Source organism: Rutidosis leptorrhynchoides, chromosome 9, assembly GCF_046630445.1.
Source record: "Rutidosis leptorrhynchoides isolate AG116_Rl617_1_P2 chromosome 9, CSIRO_AGI_Rlap_v1, whole genome shotgun sequence".
NCBI lineage: Eukaryota > Viridiplantae > Streptophyta > Magnoliopsida > Asterales > Asteraceae > Rutidosis > Rutidosis leptorrhynchoides.
The window spans coordinates 10,894,214-10,905,865 of NC_092341.1; the positions used below are offsets into that span (position 1 = coordinate 10,894,214).

The window sequence follows — 11,652 nt, forward strand, 5'->3', positions numbered from 1 at the left end:
GGTTTCCTAGAAGTCTTCCGCTGTTTACTTATATATTAGACAAGCTATGTGCATGGAGTCTTACATGACATATTTTTCAAGGAAATGTTGCATTCACCAAATCCTCACCATGTATCTTATTTTGACTGCATTGTCAATGGAAGTATTATTGTAAACTATTATTTACGATGATTGTCTATATGTAGAAATCATCAGATGTCGAAAACCTTTGATTTAAATATTCATTTATGGTGTGCCTTTTCAAAAGAATGCAATGTTTACAAAACGTATCATATAGAGGTCAAATACCTCGCAATGAAATCGATGAATGACGTGTTCGTCCATATGGATTCGGAGCAATCGTCACAATACGCAACTTTAGTTTAGATTTATTTTAAGACCGGAAAGATCCTCAAAACATTTTAGTATTTTAAGAGTGTTTCTAACATCACGTTTATTCTAATTGCCAAATATTATTGTGTCGTCCGCATATTGAAGATGCGAAACCGTCACATTATCATTACCTACTTTGACCCTACTAATTATTCTTTCATTTAGAGACTTATTAAGTAAATAATTTAACCCTTCACTTGCAATAATAAATAAATAAGGTGAAATGGGGTCACCTTGTCGTACACCCCGTTTTGGAAAAAATTGTTCGGTTGGTGATCCATTTATTAAGACTGAGATGGAGGTAGAAGATAGACACGCATTGACCCACTTTATCCATTTCTCCCCGAAACCCATGAAATTCATGATTTTTGTTAAAAAAATCCCAATCAACACAATCGAAGGCCTTTTCAAAATCAACTTTGAAAATTAAACTTTTTGTTTTTTCCTTTTTAAGTCATCGACCGTTTCTAAAGCCACCAAAATCCCATCAAGAATGTTTCTGTTACTTATAAAGGAACTTTGTTCATTGCCAATTAGTCTTGGGATTACCTTCCTAATTCTATTGGCCATTATTTTTGAGAGAATTTTATAATAACTATTTATAAGACTTATTGGGCGAAAATTGGAAAAATTTAAAGGATATTTTACCTTCGGAGTGAGGGTGATAAAAGAGGCATTGCATCCATTTGAGATTGAACCTGAATTCCAAAACCAAGTGATTGCCTTCATGAGGTCGACTTTGATAATATCCCAGAATTTGATGTAAAATAATAAATTGAACCCGTCGGGTTCCGGAGCTTTATTTTTTCCACAACTCTTTATTACCTCGATTGTTTCGATTTCAGAAAATTCTTCTTCAAGTTTATCTGCAAGTGCTTTTCGATTCTAGGTCCATCCCAATTTTCTAGTAGAAGACCGTCTTTTTTATTGCATGAGAACAAGTTTGCAAAGTGCTTGTGAGCTTCGGTTTTAATCACAGTGGGATCCGTGGTCCAGACTCCATTAACATTGACTCCGTGGATATTATTCTTGTGTTGTCGTTTGCGAATACATGAGTGAAAAAGATTACTATTCTCGTCACCTTCTAATGCCCATTTGTACCTTGCTTTTTGTTTTAACATTTCGGTTTGATTTTTTCCTTTTTGAAAGAGCTTATCACGATCCGTGTTCCATGCTAGCAAATCGTTATCACCTAAATTGGAAACTTCAGCCTTTAGCTCCCAATCGATAACCTTCTTTGTGAGTTCTTCGATTTTACCTTTTAATTTACATTGTGAGGTGGAGTACCATTTTGTGAGTTCCATCTTAATGTTTTTCAATTTTTCTCTAAAGATACATCATGTCTCCATCCATTAACTTCCACACTCCAAGCTTTTTCGACAATACTCTGTGCGTCTTTATGTTTTATCCATTCATCGAAGACTTTGATCGGTTTCAGCCCAAAGTCGATATTACCCTCTTGTAGCATTATCGGGCAGTGATCCGTATATTTTTTGTTGAGTACAACCGCATTCAAATTAGGCCATTGTTGTAAAACATTTTCAGAAATGAGAAATCTATCAAGTTTACTAAATTTGTGGCCATTATCACTAATCCTAGTATATAACCGACCTCCAACCGGAATATCAAGAAGATTGCAATGTTTTATGAATTCGTTAAACCATTTGGCCCTATTTTCAATAAAAAAAAGATATTTTTCCTTTCGGAAGCAAACCTTACTTCATTGAAATCCCCAAAAATCATCCATAAGGCCTCATCATAATTCATAACCTCTTTAAGATCTTTCCACATTTGCTTTTTACCTTCATCGTTTTGTGGAACATATACGTTTATAAGAATCAACTCATCAGCTACACTTTTCCAATTACCTTTTATCGCAATAAAGGTTTCTCGCTCAACAATATGGTTAGTAACAAAAAGGTTAGGATCCCAAACCATAAGAAGCCCGCCCGAATTCCCTTTAGCTTTTTTGCAACAATATTTATAATCCGAGTTACCCCAAAAATTTTCGATCCAGAATTCTGGAAAGTTTTGACATTTAGTTTCTTGTAACGCTATAAAGTTTGGTTTTTCACGATTGCATAATCGTTTGAACCAATTTAGTTTTAACTTGTCTTTATCATCAAGCCCTAATCCTCTAATGTTTAACGAGATTATCTTCATTTAAAAAATATTAGTTAAAAATAACCCGAGAGGTAACCCGATTAAAGGCAAGATCCTTGTCTCTTGGAGAGCCCTAGAATCGAACCTATTTCCGCATATTGCATTGAGTTTTCAGCAGTGTTGTAAAAGTCGGCCGACTTGGACAACGCGTCAGCCGATGCATCGTTTATTTGGGTTCTCTGTCCCATTTTTTTTAAAACGACTCAAAAGACGGTCAAAGTTAAAGGTTCGGTCAAAGTCTGTCAAAGACGGTCAAAGTTGGTCAAAATCAGTCAAATCTTCGTCAAGATGTGATATGTTTTAATATTAGGGTTTGTTTTTATTTTTTGGGCAGCTCTTTTCTCTGTGTCCTTACTGATTATGTACTCGGTAACATTAATTGAGTTTGAAGTTTGATTGTATTTAAATTCACGTTCTTATTTAAGAAATTTATGGTATAGAATCAACTATTTTATACATATATAAATATATATTTAAGAAATTATTAATAAAGTCAACGTTGGTCAACGACCGATGCGTCCCCGACGCGTCCCCGACTCAGCCGACGCGTCCCCGACTCGCGAATTTTACACCCTTGGTTTTCAGAGTTTGAAATATTACCTTTGGACCTGCTGCCACTTGTTCCAGATTTTGATCTGCGGGTTTTTGTAAGTCCTTTTTTCGGGTGCAATCTTGCTTGAGATTTTAGATTAAGTATCCTAAAGGAAGTATTCCATCTTCTTACACTTGCCCATAGACACTCTGTAGGTTGAGACGAGGGTGTAGATTCGTAGGTTTTTTTCTTTTTTTGTTTGGCTTAGTTGATTGAACTGCAGGTTTAGAAGTAAGGTCGAGGGGTTGTGTGTTTGGAACGCCAGATTCATCACTGTTTGATTTCTATGTAAACTTGAAAGGATCACAGGAATTGTTGTCAGGCTTCTTAAGTGGGCTTGTTTCATATAAGTTAAAACATTCATTTTCCAGGCCCAATGTATCCTCATCTGGAGTTGAAGTACTGCCTGAAATGTTTTCACATACATTGTTAGTGGTGGGCTTATGATGGTTAGTTTGTTTATGTAGGCTTGGGGTTTCAACATTAATGGGCTCAACAGCTATTGTGGGTGGTATTGTGGTTGGGCTTATGTCGATAGGGTTGGATTGGGCATTGGTAATAGGGCTAGGGTTAGTGGAATAAGGAACGTCTGTATCTGTTACCTCATCATTATCAGCAGTTACTTCTTTCATATTTTCATTAGTTCCAAAGTTCACACTCTCACCTACTGAAGATGAATTACCATGTAACGACTTTGAGTGATTTAATTCCTTACGCTCCTTTACGAGGTCATCATTACAGTTATGGAAAGAGTCTGATGTGGCATACATTCTGTACCCTGAACTTCTGGTGGTCCTTGGGATCTGTGCAACTGGCGGAGTATTGATATCTCCTTCATCTTCTTCAACGTCATCAAATAATTGTTCATCATCCTTTTGATTTGTACCGTTTTCTTCTGTTTCTTCATCCTCTTCCATGTCAATTTCAACAATGCCTTTGATGTCCTCCATTACCTTGACATAGTAAATTCCACCTCGAGATTTAATTTGGACCGTAGTGTTTAAGAGATCATAACCCAATGACTTGATTAGGACCTTGGCGACAACGAGACTTTAATTACCATCAAAATTGCAATTATGATAGTAGTAGATTGATCCATACTAGGAGGCTATTTTCTTGAAGTTTTCTCTAGACCAACATCTTATTGGCATCCCTTTTATAGTTATCCAGGTTAATCTTGACGTCTGAGAAAATTTATCATCCCACTTTCTTACATTTTTTAACCATTGGTTAACTACATGATCTTCAGTGTTGATGTTGTTGTTGACTGTTTCCGGGTTATCGAACGTTAAGCATATATCTAATCCTCCTAGATATTCGATATAAAATTGAGTGAGCCCTTCTGCCGTACATAAGGTTGGAAATTGTTCAATTAAATCGACTTCGATGATCTCTCCTATAATGGCATTTTTGAGCACCTCTTTGTTCTCTTCAAGTTCGTCCATATCAATGACTCTAGGTTTAGTAGCATATGTTTTTTTTATCAATGGTGTCATTCTTCACAACATCGTTGACAAAAGTTCGATCGTCACCCAAAGCTTCTGGGTCTTTTGGATTTATGTTGCGATTGGGAGTGGTATCATTGGAAGGGTTTACTTTGGTCCATTGCGAGTTGGGTTTTTTCTTGCTGTTGTAATGGTTGTTTTGACCATAGGTTTGGTTAGAGGTTGTGGGTTGGGGTGTAGTATTCGGATTACGTTTCCTATCGTATGCTCTATAAGCATGTAACCAATTCCCATTCACATAGATGGTGTTGAGTCTATGGAGTAAGAAGTCCACATCTTGAATGCCATCGAATCTGACAAATCCAAATGTTTTCCCATTTCTTAGCTTTCTATGGGTAAGAACATAGACATCCTTAAATTCACCTTACCTTTTGAAGAAAGCACGAAGATCTAGGTCATTCCAGTTACTAGGGTGGTTGAAAAACATAACTGAGATTTGATAATTAGGGGTCGGTTGATTTAATTCAATTAAACTTATGATATGACATGTTTATACAAATATTACTTTAAATAATATTATAACTTATATTATTAATATAATTTACACTTTAAATTTCAATGTTGACTAAGTTTGACAAAGGTTGACTTTTGAGTTAACTTTCAGTTGACTTTGACTTTCAGTTGACTTTTGTTGACTTTTCTAATTAAGGAAACTTTCCAAAGATAAAACTTTCTAAAAATAGAAACTTTCTAAAAATAGAAACTTTCCTAAAATAGAAACTTTCCATAGATTGAACTTGCTAAAAATAGAAACTTTCTAAAAATAGAAAGTACGTGTTATACGATGTCCTGATCATACCGAATCATACCGAGTGATGTTCTATGCTTTACTACAACAAGTACTATAGTTATCATACTAAGACTTGACCTAAGTTAGTTATTTATATCGACCTACTTTATTTTTAGGTCGGCGTTGTGATCATTCTTAATCACTTTACTTTTGTTGTTCGTATTACTGATTCATTTGCTTGAAGATGAGTTATAGTCCCATTTTTCATACTATTTAAAGTATTTTTGGGATGAGATTACATGCAAATTTTGTTTTACGTTTAGACACAAATGGAAATAAATTTAAATTATTCATTATGAGTTGAAAGAAAATATTCTCTAGTCTGGTAACTGTAATCATTGGTTTCTACTGGTAAACACGAATCCTATAGATAGATCTATCGGGCTTGACAGTCCCATTTCGAGCTAGTCGCGCTAGCAATTTATAATCGGAATGTATTAGTACTTCGTTATTTTTGAAGATACACCTGTTCAGTGTATATTGTTGTTTGGTAAGGGTATGGAAATGGTTAAGTGGTTACCAGGTGGCTCATGGATTAATGGAATAATACTTTTATGTTTTCTAACATTTGAAATCTTGTGGTCTAAAGTTTATACGTTATTTAAAAACTATAATTCACTCAACATTTTTGTTGACAGTTTACTCGCATGTTTTCTCAGGTACTTGATTATTTGGCTTCCGCTGTGCTTAGAGAGTCTGCATATTGTATTGGAAGCTTTTGATAAACATTCAAACTTGAAATATGTTTTAATACATTATTGTGGGTGTTTGTTGAATTTGTGTTGGTCAACTTTTGGTTAAGTATTTATGTTGGTTGTTCTAAACTTACATATTTTGGTAGGTTTCCTTTATAGGAAATCATTTTTAAATAAAGAATGCAATGTTATTTATTAAATTCATTTAGAGTTATGATCAAGCTTTGGGACCAAATGACGGAGCTGTTAAGGGTACTTGATGGGTCATCATAGTTGGTATCAGAGCGTTGGTTGTAGGGAATTAGGCTACATTGATGTCGTTACCCGAGTCAATAGGGTGAATTAGTGAGTTTAGTCTACAGCCCGATCTATAGCGTATTATTATATGTGGTTATTTGTATCCTATAAGTATGTATATTGTTATCATACATACATCTCTTTTATTTTCTGATTCCGAAAGGAACTCCCATTTCGATTAAACGTATTCTCTGACTGATATGAGATTATCTTTTTACGAGACCACCTAGGTTAGTGAAACCGAGGGATGTCACTCATGACTTCTGAAATTCTCGACATTTCTATGTCATCCATTATGGTTATGTATATAACGTCTGAGTTACATTACGCGAGATGTCATTCTTGACTTCTAAAATGCTCGGCATTTCAATGTTAGCTAATATGATTATGTATATAACATTCTTGTTATATTATGTGCCTTTGTGCCTTTATGCTTTGGTTTGCTACCCGAAAAACTTCACTCTTGAATTTAAAGATTCTTGATACTCCAAAGACATTTTTATGTCATCGTTACTTCTATTCGTTACTTTTGATATTTTTGTCTCTTTGTGCTATCCTTAGCACAATGAATAAGGAATCGTTTTAGAGAAAATTGTGTAGAAATTCGAGGTTGATCACGTGTCCTGACCTTTTGAAGTGCTAATGGAATGGAACTATGAATTAGTAAAATATAATGGCGTCTGGCCAACGGGATTATATTACGGTAATTCATGTAGAAATTCCAGTATTGTGACATGAGGAATAGACAGCGAGTCAAAGAAAAATTTTACACTACTCATTCAGAAATTTCAATGTTATTACATGAAGAATGAAAATATTTATTATCTTATTTACGTACGAAGAACTCGTTTTAACCAAACTACCTATCTCATGCTCATGAGTAGATTTACAGTCTCTCATATACCATAAAGGTTGTGAATCGAGGAGTCGTGGAGTTTTGTATTTATTTTTGTTAACGACATACCTCTTATTCTTTGATAATTCATCATCACTTGTTGAATTTGGGTTCACCCTATCACAGTATGTTTAATAAAATGTTAGTTCAATACTCACCACCATATCCTTGCTGGGAGGCATGGTACATATTCTTATGTGACTGGTAGTGACACCCCCGAAATTCCCTAAAGCGTGCATCTTGTTATCTATTACGACGCTTTTGGCGTAGATTTTCATATGATTTCCATGACCACATTTGGAAATTCAACGGAGATAATCGACAACCACTTGTAGGGATTTTATTTGAACCCTCAAGCGTCAAACTCATAAACACCATACTATTTTGTCCCTTATGCAGAGATGGTAAATATCTCACGGGTATAATCTTTTGAAGAATCGAACCTACCTATGGGTATCTTTTCATTAATATGATCAAGAAAATTTTCACGCTCGTGCGTTCATTAAATAGCAAATTGCTCAGCACCATGCGAGTAATGATGTTGTATCCAACTAGAAATCGTTCATTAAGGATTTAAAATCTAGGGTGAGATACATCATCTGAAGTTCTTCCGTTTGCCTGCGGGATGTGGCATGAACTAAATTCATCCTAATTACATCAAGAAACTACTATGACAAATAAAAGAATTCAAAAATATTCGAACGTATCCTCTTCTTGGGTCAGAAATGGCTGAAGTTTATATATTTTTACCTTTAAATTTGGTACCATGTGATTCTTTACACTCAATATGATCAAGGGTAGCGTTGATATAATTTTCATTATGCTACCTAAGGTTAAGCATCACACAATTTGTTGTGCATATATGATAAGTCGTGACCTTTGAGTCATGAATCACTTCTTAAAGATCTTATGATACTTCATTTTGCCTTGGTGCTAAAAGCTTTAGCTACACCAATCAATCTTTACTCAGTCCTGTTAGTTCGCGTCACCTATTCTCATGTTGGGACTTGCATCTTCTCATTTACAACATTGTGTGCTGAATGTTTATATTCTGACACAAACTTTCACATGGATAAAATTTGAGATCATCGGTTACATGTCGTAACCCTACCATTCGAACACTCACTTTAGTGAGTCAACCTTATACTCTTGGTACATAAGAGCGGAGAGGTTTTACTCGTCGCGATGGATCCATTTACGCATGTTAGGTTTTATCATTAAATGATTATATATTAATAGTACTAACATTGACAATTGACATCATGACCCTTATTCATCGAGGAAACTAATATCGTCCAGATAATCTCAGATTTAATGAGAACTCAATAATTTGATTTTCAAAGATAATCACATGGTAAAAATCCACAGCGTTAGCGTGTCTTCGTAATCGTCTATGCGCATGTCGTATTATTCATATCCAGATTTTCATGAAATCTTTACAACCGTCGAAATTAAGCGAGTCATGTGTATGTATATTAAAGGCACTTACTGCCACGTCATACAGAGTTCCCGGACATCCTATCACTAAAACCATTCAAAATGTTGAGTTACCCAAGGATCTTATTTGCCACGTCCGTTGGAATGATGCTCTTTCTTACGTAACTCTAAAGTTTTGACTTATTCCAAGAGATTGTCATTTGGTGATATTAACACTATCAGTCTTCTGACTTTAATTTTAGTCATAACCAGTTTGGCATCTTGCAAAGTTAAAAAGTGATTAACTTCTCATCCTCATGCTCTATCCTTCATACCTCACTTATTAGCAACAGCTTCGCACGTGAACAGTTTTGGCCCAAGGACTTATGTCCTGATATAGTCAAAACAACATTTAATTCATTGGTTTTCATTACCTTGTAACATTTGTTGATCAAATGTCACCCGATGATTCAAAGATCCTTCACTCGATCTCTCTTCAACTGTAACCTACGAAATACGAATACTCTGTTTATCGAAATTTTCTATACAACATTTCATTGTGCGGTCCTCTCGAAATTTATGGATAAAAAGACTTACCAAAATTTTCTGTCATTTATGCATTTTTTTAAATCATATATGTATATATATAATCATATAAATAAATTTACTTATACCTATTTTGGTTAGTACATACTAAATTATACCATCAAGTTTTTCTTTCAAAACCACTCCTTTCTTGAGTTGTTTAATAAAGTCAAATTATTTTATGTAAAATGGTACATGTTGTACATACTTCTAAGTTTACTAAGAACTTCGTTTCGTTTACATTGTCACATCAAATATTTAAAGTTTTTTTCTCTCAAAATTTCTTTGATTGATTATATTAAAGTTTTTGCAATACTCCAAAGTGTGTTTGGATCACAGTTCTCCTCGTCCTCTGTTTAAGGATGAAACTTACCATTAAGTTCATTGATAAAAACTCTTACGCCACTTTGGATGGCGGTTTTATAAAAATTGTTGGGAAGTCTTTGCGCTCATCAACCTTTCCCTTTTAAGTTTGGACATGGCCGAAATGCGGGCTGATAGATCAGTTTTCTGAGGTACACTCAGTGGTCACCCTATTGTAGGGAAGGCACTGGGTGAGTTTCTACCCCAACTGTTGCTATAGTTGGTACCATGGATATATATTACACCCCCATAAACATCAATTCTACGATTCAATACTTTGAGGTACACGAATCATTTTTGGAGATTCATCTCACCTGGAGTCGACTATTCTTTATAACCCATGATTCACATTTCTTTTCATTCGCACATTATTTAAGAACAAGGATGAATCCTAGATTGACTCGCTCATTGTGCGAGGAGTTCACTCTCGTTGAAAGATCACACCTTTCGTACGTTTTCCTTTCGGAAATGTAATGAAAATTTACTTTAAAAACTATGATCCTCGTTATCCTCTCTGAAGGAGTTACCTTAAAGGTCCATGACACTGGTGTGGTTACTCTAAATATTACTTCCTTCGTTGGTTGCAATTATATGTTATTCTAGTTGGATTTCAACCCTCATTTCAACCTGTAACTGGAATCATATAGCTACATTCTACAGATGTGCTTTTGTTCTTTCCAAGGATAAGTTCATGTGTAGTATGATGAGCTGAACGATATCTTTCATTGATTGCTCGGACCGTTCTGAGGACACTTTAAATAATTAAGGATTGTCTTGCGTAGAAGTCTGACTAGTGACTATTCAGCTGATATCTTGACTCATTTGTTCACATCAGACATTTCTTAAACACCAGGGGCATTATGCCTATGGTTATCTTACAGAATTAAAGGGTTAGTAACATCCGTATCTAACACTAACCGGACATCAAACTGCGTGGTTGTGATCACCATATATTCCACTCTGTTCGTCAACCTTTTTATTGCGACATAAACGCTCAATGTTTTAGATGAGCTAAGAAATGTTCATGATACACTTCATGCATCCAGCTTACTGAAATGCCTGTATGGCTAACACATCATCATCCTTTTGTGGAAATTAATTCAGATGACATATTCATGTCAGTGAGAAACAAAGGCAATTTGTTGACCTTGAGATCAGGAAACTCAATTATCATTGTATAATTATTCTTATTGTTTTACGCCGAAGTACCTTTCAAGGTAAATAGTTCACTTCTGAGCACAGGAGTCTTCTAGGACCTTGTTATGCGCCTTTTTCTTCAAATTCAGTACCGCTGATGGTCACTCCTCAAATTTCGGGACGAAATTTCTTTTACGGGTATGTACTGTCACGACCCTACTTTTTCCGTTATCCTTTTCCGTTTATATTTACCGTCCGTTAATTGATATTCGTGCCACGTCATTACTATGACTTATATTATTATTTTAGTAATAATATATTCTTTATTATGTGTTATGTGAATATATGTGTTCGTATTTAAAATTGTACGTTTCTAAGTATCGTGGATTTCTATCCGGAGAATCATTTCGGTTTTCAGACTTTTGAGATTTTTGAATCCAAATTATTTAATTTATGATATTTTTATATCATATGAGTATATATAGTATTTCTATATTTTATTTTTTCGCGTGTACGTGTTTCCTCCGAAGATTTAATCGCGTAACGGTGTTTTCGCGTTTTGGGCTTTGTTCGGGCATTCGGGCCACAAGCAATTATACATTTTATCAATTTGGGCCAAAAGGGGCCCACCCCCATGCATAACTCAGCCGAACCCCTTAAGGGGAGGGGAGTTATGCAATTGTTGACTAGTATCATTTTAATCTTAAAAATTAATTCATTCCTCATTATTTCTAAACCTATCAAGTTATTTTTCTCCTCCTCTTTTTATTCTTTTTGGCCGACACCTACAAGCATCATCATCATCATCATCATCATCATCATCATCATCATCATCATCTTAA

General features: G+C 35.0%; 1 protein-coding gene across 1 annotated transcript; it reads right to left on the reverse strand.

The window, feature by feature from the left end:
- Positions 1–1,687: 1,687 nt before the first annotated feature.
- On the reverse strand, positions 1,688–2,535 carry LOC139867735 (uncharacterized). The gene is made up of 2 exons (XM_071856095.1): positions 2,087–2,535; positions 1,688–2,042 (listed from the first exon to the last, which is right to left on the reverse strand). Exons 1-2 carry the CDS (start codon positions 2,533–2,535, stop codon positions 1,688–1,690), a joined length of 804 nt encoding a protein of 267 aa, XP_071712196.1.
- Between the last annotated feature and the right edge of the window lie 9,117 nt (positions 2,536–11,652).